This window comes from Papaver somniferum, chromosome 6 (assembly GCF_003573695.1).
Source record: "Papaver somniferum cultivar HN1 chromosome 6, ASM357369v1, whole genome shotgun sequence".
Taxonomy (NCBI): domain Eukaryota; kingdom Viridiplantae; phylum Streptophyta; class Magnoliopsida; order Ranunculales; family Papaveraceae; genus Papaver; species Papaver somniferum.
In genome coordinates, this window is record NC_039363.1 from 75,183,715 (window position 1) to 75,196,754 (window position 13,040).

Below are 13,040 nucleotides of genomic sequence, written 5' to 3' on the forward strand. Positions count from 1 at the left end.
TTCCGGAAAAATTATATCGGGACAAGGCGAAATGGTAAAGATTCAAAATTAACAAATATATACATATGCAAATTTATGCCATACCATTAAATGGTTTAATTTGACGAGATAGCATTTGAATAATCAATCCTCAATTGCATGCGCTCAATTAATTTTTTAATCATTTGAAAAAAGTTACATGATCAAATTTGTATTCATTTCCGGATCCCACAAAATAAATGGATGATTCACCACTATACATTAGCTTCGTAGAGATAGTAAATGTAGATTTTTGAAAAATTTACTGATCATGTTATATTCTTAGTTATTCAATAAATCATAAAAAACCGATTGATTTAAGAAAGGATACCGATCAGTTCCGGAAACAGAAAAATTTGCTGCCCATTTTCATACAGTTGATTTTCTATTGAGCGATATGATCATAAATCACTTGTGATCATTAGAAAAACAATATGATCATAACTGACATCAATAATATATATAAATCTCATTACCAAATAGTCAATATTTTTGTTCTTAGTAAATAAATAAATATTGATCGATCGATAACTAAATTAAAAAATAATACCTTTGCTCAATAACAATATTAAACAAATAGAATTACTTACCAACAAGGAAAATTAAATAAATATTTGATTTTTATAAAAAAATAAAATTATGATTAAAAAATCAATTAACTTGATAGAAATTAGGTAATAATAATGAATGCTTATTAGAAAAATTGATTATTATAAATGAGAGTCATGAAAATTCAAAATCAAAAACCAAATCTATAATTTTCATGGCTCATTGTAGTAGACTAGAGTCTAGCTTGTTGGATATTTTCAAGATTGTTTGTCGCTATCGGGGGTCCGGGGGACGTACCCCTCCAGGCTGTGGATTTTTTTTTTCGGTTTTACTTTGGAAAACCTAGAAGTTTCTATTCAAATTTGAACAGACGCGTCTCTCCCATAAGCTACCATTAATGGCTTTTGGAAGCGTCTGGTTGTAATGGAAAGGCATTACTAACAGGCATGAATATCCCTATAAGTAGTGAAGGCATTCTCCCATTCTCATCAATCAGTTCAACTTGTTTTCTCCCTTTCTAAAGCATCATCAGAAACCTTTCTCGTGTGTTTTTGATTGGGTCAAGGGGTACAAACCTTGAATCCAATTTCTCTGTTGCAGGGCTTTCATTATGTCCTGGAGACATTATTTCGCATACCTGTTGTAGTTACCAATTTATTGGAAGGGTAGAAATAATTGTCTAAAAGAGATCTATTCGAACCTTAAAAGTCAAGAGTACAATAATTTTTATCTGTTTAATTCATCCTTTATTTGAACCCCTTTTCCAACATAGGTATTGTAAATCAAAGAACTAAGTTGAACATAAACAAAGATGTGTTCAAAAGAGAAAAGAACCGAGCTTATAAAAGCACCAACGTTGATTAAGCACTAAAACCAGATCGATACTCGACTGGGCAAACCATGCTGTGCAAGCTGCTAAACACGATCTATAATAGGCTAGTTAATTAAATTTCTAATTTCCGGTGGATAGATCATAGATGAATAAAAACTAATCTTCCCCGAACAATTATTATTATCTTTTTTTTTTTTGTAAGACTGAGTTGGTTAGAAGTTGGAATACTGGAGTTGGGATATGTACAAGACTCCGTATAAAACCTAAGCTCCTAGATTTAAAGTATACTATACAGATATTATCAATTATTATAATCTAGTATAGAGTGTAGCTTAGAGTAAAGACTAGAGAGAGAGAAACACAAGACCCAACAAGGAGAACATGATGAATGAATGAGACTGATGGCTATCAAAACCCCTGTCAGATGATACCTTCTCAGTTGCTGTGCTATTATGCCATTTTGTACCACTACTCTCTAGTCTCTATTAGTGTCTACCACCAAATATGTATCAAATAATCCGCCAGTTTTTATAAAGAACTAGTTTTACAATAAATAAATTAAGCGTATACTGTAGGTAGAGCTAGGGTTTGGTTTATTGGGAAGGAAAACTTTTACTTGAGCTACCTTAGGATATATATAGGCCTGCATTTATATCCTGGTTTTAGTTCCTGCACACAGTGCTTACTTGCACCCTTTGCGAGACGCTGCGTGCACTATTGACTACTCTCTCTCTCTCTAAATCTATCAACAATCTTTATCATTCACTGATCATCCCTCTTTCAGACAAGCACAATTCAACAGTGAATTAAAGGGTTTCTTTTTACTTAAAGCCTTGTGGAGGGTGTGTATTGAGAGGGAGAGCCCGGAGAGAGAAAGGGAAATACCCCCATCTCTAATGGAAGTTTAATTGATGAATCTTGTCTTTAGAGAGACGAGCCAAACAGAAGAAACAACAAGTACTACAAGTTCTTCTCTAGGATTTTGATGTAAACAAACAAAACAAAAGATAATTCTGATAAAGTTCTTGGCGCAAAATCCGGGAGACCCTATTTTTCACGCCAAGAAAAGAAGAGAGAGAAACGAGACCATATTTTCATAGAGATAGTTTGAGAGAGGAGAAATATATAAAATGGAGGGAAGTGGTGGAGGAAGTAGCAGTGATCATCATGGTGCAACAGCTGCCAGTTTGATGAGTTTTAGAGGAAATAACGTGAGTACTGGTGGTGGTGGTAGTAGAAGTAATGGTCTTTCATCTATGTTGATGGTGATGGCTCCTCCACCTCATCACCATCCTCAACCTAATTCTTCAGAAATGGTTAACAACAACGACACTCTGTTTCTTCCTCTCTCTTCAAATAACAACAACCAAAACTTAGGATCTTCTTATCATCATCATCTTCAGATGTATGGTGATCATGACAATGACAAACACGCAGCAGCTGGCTATTACTTCATGATGAAGCACAACAATATTGATAAGCAGCATGACAACACCAGTAGTAGTTCTTTCAAAAGAGCTAAGATCATGGCTCATCCTCACTACCTTCGTCTCTTAACTGCCTACATCAACTGTCAGAAGGTATTCCACACAATTTGTAAACCTTAAGTAAGATTGATTATTACCTTTCCAACAACCCCAGATGACCGTTCCTCTCTCTGGCCTCCTTTTAACCTAAATTTCATGTCATTCTTTATGGATGGATCTTTGATCTGAAGATACTGAAAATGACTTCTACGTACTATTGCAGATTGGAGCACCAGCTGAAGTGGTCAAAAAGTTAGAGGAAATATTTGCATCAGAGGAGAGCAGGATGAGTAGTAGTAGTAGCAGTGGTGGTCTTGGATCCTTAGGAGAAGATCCAGGTCTTGATCAGTTCATGGAAGCTTACTGTGAGATGCTTTCAAAATATGAACAAGAACTTACCAAACCTTTCAAAGAAGCCATGATTTTCATCTCTAATATTGAAGCTCAGTTGAAAAACCTTACCATTTCTACTTCTTCGGATCATCATTCTGGTGAAAAATCATCTTAAACCGATTATTAGCTTGTGTTAATTTATGTAGTGTTTAAGTTACTCCTAGTTCTAACCAATATGTTGATCTACCTGAATTCATGCTTGTTTTCTTGTTTTCATATTCAAGACGTTGTAGTCATACATCACAGCTTGGTTAGTACATTTCTTCCTTGTTTTTATTGTGAGAGTGATTGAAAGAGAGGGGAGAGAGAAGTCAGGAGAATCTCATTTCATCTTTCTAGAACCAAAAGATTTTTCTCTTGCTTTTTATAACATCTTCAGATCTGGTTCAGTTAAACCTAGCAGACAGTTTTAGTTCACAGGAATGGAAATATATATAGTTTATGTATGTAAATCAAAACTGTAAAAGAGATATTGAATGAAGTGTAGTTCTTGTACTCATTCATAGTAAATTTATCCAGTACTCTGACTTTAATAACTCCATTTATCATGATAGGGTTAGAACCTAGCTAGTCGATCAAATCTGGTTGTCACTTAGTTTATCTCATGACTAAATAAATTTGTTTGCGTTCTCTGATGAAATTGCAGGGAGCGTTGATGATATTTGGTTTATCTTGACTATGACTTTTTTTGAAGTAATTTGATGTTATCACTCATCTTGTTGTTTTTAAAAACTGAAATAGAATGCCAGTCTGCGCAGGAGTCGTAATGCTAGCGAAGGATTTGCAGCTAACATCTTATGACTTTTGAAGTGGATTCAGGAAATTATAACAATGAGATGCGATAAGAATTCCTTATCTTTGCATGTGGTGCGACTCAATTATTAAATTACAACCAACAAAGATATCAACCAAGTTGTCTGGTCTAACTGGAGCTGAGGCTCTAGAACATAACTTTATAACAAGTCAAGTACTATGAATAATTTACTCACATGAGATTAATTGGGAATGAGTCTATCAATATAATGATCATTTCTTCGTCTTTGTACTGATTCAGTTTCAAGGGGCTTCTGTATGGGCACCTAATCACGAATTTGGTGAAAGAGATTATCCTAGTGCATGCTTAATTTATTTTTTGCTGGAGAGAGAACTGCTTCTTTTCACTATGGGTCTAGCCATGAAATAATGACTTGGTGATGCACATTATATGTTAGTATCTAGTTTTCTAGCCAGCTGGTTATATTGGTTATTAGTTCGTGTATGTATTTGATTAGCATACAAATAGTTTTGTGCTTTGGATAGATAGTTTATTATCAGCTTGTTTACCTGTTTGATTAGCATACAATTGTTAAAATGATGAACAAATGCAGGTCGAAATAACGAATCATCCGAGGAAGATTTTGATGCTAGTGAGAACTTCATAGATCCTCAAGCAGATGATAAAGAATTGAAAATTCAGCTTTTGCGCAAGTATAGTGGATACCTCGGCAGTCTAAAGCAGGAGTTTTTGAAGAAGAGAAAGAAAGGGAAACTACCTAAGGACGCAAGGCAACAGTTAATGGATTGGTGGACTAGATATTATAAGTGGCCCTACCCATCGGTATGTTTCTTTGTCCATTCCTTAACTTGAGAAACTCCTCATGTTTACCACAACATTAGAGAACACCAAATTCCACATATATCAGTCCAATAATATTTGTTTCTCCATCATTTACATTGTGCTAATGTAATGTGTGCAAACTGCAAACCCATGATGGTTTTCAGGAGACACAGAAATTAGCGCTGGCAGAGTCGACAGGGCTTGATCAAAAGCAGATAAACAACTGGTTCATAAATCAAAGGAAGCGGCACTGGAAACCGTCAGAGGACATGCAGTTTGTTGTGATGGATGCAGCTCATATGCACCCTAGTCATCAATACTACATTGATAACCTCCTGACGCCTAATCCTTTCTCAATCGACTACTCATGTGCACCATCATCGTTGATGTGATCTTCAAGATATCGATGATCATATTTCTTATAGACTATATATAATAATATATAAAATATTATCAAGTACGATCCATTTTATTTGGTGTTTAAAACTACGTAACTGCTATAAGGATATAAACAACTGTTCCTAATCTGGATTTTATGCATTTGGCTGCTTTAATATCGTTACTGGTTAAGTATGAAAGTTGTTCTACAAGTTTTATTCTGAAGCTATATATATCAATGAGATAAATGGGAATAGTAATTTTATATATAGATGCTAGTGGCGAATGCAAGTATGTAGTTATCTATCAGTAAGTATTAAAATAGTTGCTGTTTTGCGATAATCACGGTAGGTAGCTTTATGAAGCTATATTTTATGCAAGTGTCGAGGTTATATATATTTACACATGAAACTTGAGTTATGCCGGCGTGTTTTGTTTTCTGGACAAAACAAAAGTGTTCGTAAAACACAAAAGTTACAGTAAGAAGTAGATGGAGCCATCAGCCATGACTTATCGTGATGACATAGTTTGGCTACGTTACCTACATAGCAGTACAATATATAGCTTTTATATGGGTCTCTATAATATATGGCTTCTCCTTTCCTCTGGAACAAGGATTGGAACTGAGCAATTAAGATATGATATGATGAAGTACTAGCACGAGCTTAGTGAGATGAGTGCCTTATATCATGTCATCAGCATGATTAATGGTAATTTAGGTACGACTACTAGTTTGGGTTCATCTCTATATGTTGAGCGTGACTTTAAATAATATTGCAATTTTCGAAAGCAAATGGCAAATCATTCAAGTCGTTTCATCAGGTCACCCAGGAGAATGTTGTAGAACACTTTCAGTAGCTACTGTTGGGCCGTTGCTTAATCTCCTCATTGACTATTGTTTCTTTCCAGAAACAAAATCTTACACTGTAACTTTAAAAAATGACAAAAGTTCCCAAAGGGCAGGACCAGCATTATTATTATCTGGTCCCCCCATGTGCTGTGAATTGAGGTTGTAACCGTACAACTGCATAAAAGTGTCGTATGATATGATGACCATTCCAAAATCTTAACCGTCTATCTCGGACATTAAAATCATCAGATCTAAGGGTTAATATTGGAGAGACGGTACAAGTGAAAGAAATCAAAACCCCCTTCGCGAATCGCAAATTTTAGGGTTGTGCATATCAATCTTGATTAAGAGTACTAATCAATTTAACTTCGTTTCTACAGTAATGAAATCTAATGGATTTGACTCATCTTCATCACTCATTCATCAAGAACTTGAGAAATTGAAAGCTGAGAAGAAAGCTATAGAATACAGAATATCGATTTTAGAAGCTCAATTTAGTAATGATACTACTGCTAAAGAAAGTGATTCTAGTTCTTGTCCTAATTCATTATTGAACTTAGATTCAAATTCAGAACATGGGTTGTCTTCAGATATGATTTATAGGTACAGTCGTCATCTATTGCTTCCTAATTTTGGAGTAAAAGGTTAGTACTGAGTTCCGAGTGATTTTCTTCCGCCCCACTTGTCTATTGGTATAAAATTTCTCGCTCTTATAACTGAAACTACTTGGTTGATTATAGGGCAGTCTAATCTTTTGAAATCATCGATTTTGGTGATTGGTGCTGGAGGGTTGGGTTCACCTGCCTTGTTATATCTTGCAGCTTGTGGAATTGGTAATATCTTCTCTCTTACGATAATTTTGGAGAACAGTGTTTCTACTGCAATTCGAGTATTCCTTGTATCAGAGCACAGTTATTGAAACACTGTGTCTTGCACTTCAGTCTTCTGATTGCTATGTTCTATTTTTTTGTTTGTTTGGTTTGGTTAGGCCGCTTGGGTATTGTAGATCATGATGTCGTTGAGCTTAATAATCTGCATCGGCAGGTATGTATCTAAATTAAGCAACATGTAGTCGTTGATGGAGTATTTCTGAAAGACAATATGCTGGGTTTTGTCACCCAAAATTTTAATCAATACCATCCTATGAAACCTAAATACCTTCACTTTAGCATTTTTAGGGTGTATGTAGTTTGATATTTTCGGCTAGTTGATTGATTTGTTGTACTTATGATGGTTGATATAAAATATAAATGGGATTCAAATTGTTATGCAGATCATCCATGCTGAAGCATATATCGGTCAGTCAAAAGTGAAATCTGCTGCTGCTGCTTGTCGGGCGTATGGATCCAAATTCTTTACTCACAACATCTTTTTATGAGTTTGTGTTTACCTTCGAAAAATAGAACATTACTGTGGACGATACTCGTCTAATACGGTTCTCTGTTCCCAGGATTAACTCCACTATTCAGATAGAGGAGTACAAAGAAGCGTTTAGGACATCCAATGCTTTGGAAATTATGAGCAAGTATCCTCTGAACATGTGCATATGTACACACATTGCATACGATAATGCATCACTTTGTCTATGCTTGTTTACACTTTGTGATGAATCAATGATGTTTTTTTGAGTTATGATTTCCTTGACTCTGTATATTTCCTAGATATGATATAGTTGTAGATGCTACAGACAATGCTCCGAGCCGGTATATGATCAATGATTGCTGTGTTGTGTTGGGAAAGGTAATTCAGTAAATTAAGTTTGTTAGAATGAGAGATTCAGGTTCCACCTGCTCATTATGCCAGCTTAAGATGTCAACAACTTGCTCATTTCAACTGTTAGTTGGACATGAGATGTCATATCCACTTTCCTTACCTCATAAATCTTCTTTAATGTTTCTTTTGGCAGCCTCTGATCTCAGGTGCTGCTGTAGGATTGGAAGGACAGGTAATGCCATATCCATTCTTTTATAAATTGTGGATTTGACTTTTGATTTTTGAAGATTTCACTAGTATTTACACTGTTTGTATTTGTAGCTCACTATTTACAATCACAACGGAGGTCCATGCTATAGATGCTTATTTCCAGCACCACCCCCATCAACTGCTTGTCAGAGATGCTCAGACAGTGGGGTTCTAGGAGTAGGTAAGTTACTGGTATCTGTTAGTCCATGGACTCCTGTGGGGATGTATTTACTTATCTACAACAACATTCTACTAGTTGGTTTTCAAAAGAAACACCAATAAAATTTATTATTTCAAGTACAAGCACACAATTTCTGGTAGTTAGATCAACGATTACATAACGTTGTCGCCTAATACTAACATTTCCTCTTCTTTCTACTTTGTTTATGGAGTCCCGGGTGTCATTGGCTGCCTCCAAGCTCTAGAGGCTTTAAAGGTTGCAAGTGATGTTGGTGAACCCCTGTCAGGCCGGATGCTTCTCTTTGATGCACTATCAGCAAAAATCCGTATTGTATGTTCCTTTCCCCTTGCATCTTAGAGTTCCTTCTGTAAATTATGCGTGATTTCAGTTTTTGGACAAAAGATGGAAGTTTGAATTATTGATACTTTTTAGGTCAAGCTAAGAGGAAGATCTTTACACTGTGAAGCCTGCGGAGAAAATGCAGAATTTACCCCTCAGGTTTTCCAAAATTTTGACTATGAGAAGTTTACGCAAACTCCATTGTCCACGGTAATGTTGTGAACTTGCTCATATTTTGTCAACGATGTTGACCTCGATTGTATTGTAAAAGATTTGCCAGGTCAGAAAATTCACTATCTCTGGCTATTAACATTGTCTTTGTTACCGAGTATAGGCACCCATGAAACTGAAGCTGATCCCTGAGAATGCCAGAATAAGCAGTAAAGAATATAAAGAGAAAGTTGTTCATGGAGAACCACACATATTAGTCGATGTGCGCCCTGCGCACCACTTCAATATCGTTTCTCTCCCGAAGTCGTTGAATGTTCCACTCTCAACATTAGAAGCAAAACTGCCAGCAATTGTTTCAGCTTTGAAAGATGAGAGAGAGCGCAAAGGTCTTGATTCTAGCTCAAGTGCTTCACTTTACGTAGTATGTAGAAGAGGCAATGATTCACAAAGAGCAGTCGATTACCTTCACAAAATGGGTTTTACTTCGGCCAAGGATATTATTGGTGGATTAGAGTCTTGGGCCCAAAATGTTGATCCCGGCTTTCCATCTTACTGATACTCATGTTGCTCTTGATTTCTAGCTACGCAACTTTCTTGTTTAGTACCTTCCAGAAATGAAAAGGATGGGGGGATTTAGTAGGGAATGTATTGTCTCGAGTAACAGTAGTAAATGTATTACACTAGTATGAGTATTATGTATCGAGAAAGCTGTAACGTCTCTCTCAGGAATTTAAAACAGAGACATTACTTGCAACAATGAAATGGATCTACCCAGGTACACTGCATGTGTTTAGACGGTCGCACCTGGTTTGTGTTGGGTTTTCCTTCTATTTGTTCGGTGCATCTGGTTTGTTTTAGGCTTCATTTCTATTTATTCGGTCCGGAGAGTATAACATCTACCCATCGTACCTTTTACCTCTCCTTTCTTTTCTTCTTCTGTGCCCCAGGTAGTTGGGCACTGGATTTGACTAGTTGTATTCCTTTCTTTTGTTTGATATCCTGTCCTGTGGAAGTGGGCTCCAAGACCCAAGTTGGTTTTAAACTCCTTCCCCAGTTTTGGGTCTGAATAGCTAACATTTAGCAGTTTTTCTTCTTTTTTTCTTCTGGGTCCATGAGGCTAACAATTATAAGTGGGTACATTAATTATATACCCCTAGTTTTCACACCCAACAAATATACCCTTATACAACAATAAAAATACCCTTACCATTTTAAAACCAAATCCAATAGATTATCTTAATACCCTTGTATATATGATTTTTTTATATTTTTAAATGCAACAAATTTCTTTCTCTACCACTTCACCGCCGCCACCACCACCACCACTAGCATCGCCACCACCACCAATATTGCACCACCACCACCAATATTGCACCACCACCACTTATATTGTACCACCACCGCCACCACCTCCACCATTGTCTCTGCTATCGTCACCGCCGCTACCGCCGTCGTCACCACTGTCGCCGCCGTCGTCACCACCACCGTCGCCGCCACTGCAGGTGGTATCAACAACAGTGGTCGATCCCTAAACAAAAATCAGAAGAAAAAAAAATGGTGTCAACAACCGAAGTTGATCCAGAAAAAAATTCAGAAAAAAAAAAAATACGGGATCAACAACCTAAGTTGATCTCCAAAAAAAAAAATGGTATCAACATTTGAAGTTGATCCAGAAATTAAAATTTCAAAAAATGTTCAAATTATGTATGGGTCAACAATCAAAGTTGATCCCAAGATCTGATGTCAACAACCAAGGTTTACACTAAAATCTAGTGTCAACAGCACAAGTTGATACCAAAATTAAAAATTTAAATATTCAGATTATGTATGGCGTCAGCAACCAAAGTTGATCCAAAATATGGTGTCAACAACCAATGTTGACCCCAAAATATAGTGTCAACAACCAAAATTGACCCAAAAAATTCATGTACTAAAATTAGTGAACCTGCCATGAATCGAACACGCATTTTCTGACATGGAGTCAGTTGTGCTTCCATTGCACCACAAGATCATTTCAACTTCACACCAAATGAAATTACAATAAATGCATCAAGAGAGTGTCTACCTGGAAGAATATGGAAGAGAATCCAACCAACAGAGTAGCACCTACAATGTTAGTGCACTTGTATGTTAGAAAGTTGGACAACTTTGTTGCATATTCCATTACTAAGATCCCAAAAAGAGGCAGCCACATGAACTTATACTTTCTCCCAAGGACATTAAAAGAATCCGACATGTTAAATTTCATTACTACTGCTGCAGGCAACAAATCAAGAAAAAAACAACGATATGAGACATGGTACAGATACTTGATTTAAGAAAATCCAAATCAAATTCAACTGTTGTACAAAAACTTGTTATGTAGTGAGAAAATTTAGAGGTTTGTAAAATGGAGACAAGTTTGATATCAACAGCAAATAAGAGAGAAACAAAAATAAAGAAATATCATTTTCTTAGTACAACATACCAATTCAAACAAATTGAAACATGCATTTTTTTTTCGCAATTACAGGATAACAAGACTAACATCATGTTTGTTTTTTTCTCTATGTAGAGGCTAACCTCTATTAGCCTTTATACAGTGGTGGGTCCCATTTATTTGGTGTTTGTTTTTTCCACTACCTCTACAAAGATAGAGTCAAATCTCTATCTATATAGAGGAAATCAAATAGCACCAATGAGGTGCTATTTTTGAGCCTCTACCTCTATTAAACCTTCAAATGACTAATATATCCTCGAACAAACTTATAATGTCCAAAAATAATTCCTTAATTTAAAATCTAAAATGTTACATGTTTCAAGAAAAGTGATACTTTCGCCCGTTTCAGAAAAAGGGATATTTTCTCGTTGTTTCAGAAAAAAGTGATATTTTGCTCCGTTGCAGAAAAAGTGACACTTTAGCCCCGTTTCAGAAAAAGTGATACTTCCCCCGTTTCAGAAAAAGTGATACTTTCACGCCGTTTCAGAAAAAGTGATATTTTCGCCCCGTTTCAGAAAAAGTGATACTTTCGCATGCTTCAGAAAAAGTGATACTTTCGCGCCGTTTCAGAAAAAGTGATATTTTTGCTCCGTTTCAGAAAAAGTGATTTTTTCCATGTTTCAGAAAAAGTGATATTTTTGCCCTGTTTCAGAAAAAGTGAAATTTTTGCCCCGTTTCAGAAAAAGTGATATTTTCGTTCTGTTTCAGAAAAAGTTATGTTTTTGCCCCGTTTCAGAAAAAGTGATTTTTGCCCTGTTTCAGAAAAGGTGATTTTTTTTTTTCCGTTTCAGAAAAAGTGATACTTTCGCCCGTTTCAGATAAAGTGATACTTTCGCCCGTTTCAGATAAAGTGATATTTTTGATCCGTTTCAGAAAAAGTGGTATTTTTACCCCGTTTCAGAAAAAAGTTATACTTTCGCTCTGTTTCAGAAAAAATGAACATCTTTGGTTGTATTTTCTAATACATTTTTTTCCTTTTGGAATTTTTGAACATCTTTGGTTGTAATGGATATTCATGGATTTTTTGAATATTATAAGGGTAAAATGAGAAATATATAAAATTGGGTACACAATATAGAGTTGTTAGATAGTGGTCAAACAAACATGATTTTAAGGGAGATTATATAGTGATATTTATATAGATACAGAGGTAAACCTCTATATAGAACACTCTACCTATATAGAGGAAAAAACAAACGTGTTGTAAAACAAAACAACCTTTATCTTTAGGAAGAAATCACCACTACCACCAAAAATCCACAACCAGAACCACCATCCACCAATTTTTCATTTGAACCTCACCACCACCAATAACAATATTTCCATCACCAGAACCACCATCCACCAATCAGAACCAATTTCATTATCTTAATCTAACACAGCCAACATTCCAACCTTTTTATCACCAATCTCATCATTTCAATAAGAATCACCACAATCTCCATCATTAGTTTTATCGTTTTAACCTATTTCCATCTACATCACCATTTGTTACAAATACAATACAGCTACCACCAACATGAGAATCATAGTAGACAAAAGCTATCTAACGTAAGCCTAAATCTCAAAAAAAATAATAATAATAAAAAAAAAAAATATATATATATATACCTTCTCCACCGCCGTCGCCACCAGAACAACCAGCACCCTCGTCATCATTACTTCCCTCTTCAATAATTCGTGTGAGTTTAACCCTAAAAATACTAGAAAACAAAACCCAAAAATCAGATCTAGAACTCTTTCAACCTAATATTAAAAGTTCAAT

At 35.7% G+C, this 13,040-nt stretch overlaps 2 protein-coding genes across 2 annotated transcripts; both read left to right on the forward strand.

Annotated features, from left to right (window-relative positions):
- The first annotated feature begins 2,073 nt into the window (after positions 1–2,073).
- Positions 2,074–5,473, forward strand: LOC113288010 (homeobox protein knotted-1-like LET6). Its single transcript, XM_026536935.1, has 4 exons — positions 2,074–2,979; positions 3,149–3,416; positions 4,686–4,915; positions 5,080–5,473. The coding sequence occupies exons 1-4, from the start codon at positions 2,530–2,532 to the stop codon at positions 5,305–5,307; spliced, it is 1,176 nt and encodes a 391-aa protein (XP_026392720.1). The 5' UTR covers positions 2,074–2,529; the 3' UTR covers positions 5,308–5,473.
- A 959-nt stretch (positions 5,474–6,432) lies between these two features.
- LOC113288011 (adenylyltransferase and sulfurtransferase MOCS3-like) lies at positions 6,433–9,652 on the forward strand. Its single transcript, XM_026536937.1, has 11 exons — positions 6,433–6,787; positions 6,884–6,976; positions 7,132–7,187; positions 7,417–7,481; positions 7,594–7,668; positions 7,805–7,883; positions 8,050–8,088; positions 8,178–8,286; positions 8,498–8,616; positions 8,719–8,835; positions 8,960–9,652. The coding sequence occupies exons 1-11, from the start codon at positions 6,526–6,528 to the stop codon at positions 9,350–9,352; spliced, it is 1,407 nt and encodes a 468-aa protein (XP_026392722.1). The 5' UTR covers positions 6,433–6,525; the 3' UTR covers positions 9,353–9,652.
- Positions 9,653–13,040: the final 3,388 nt, after the last annotated feature.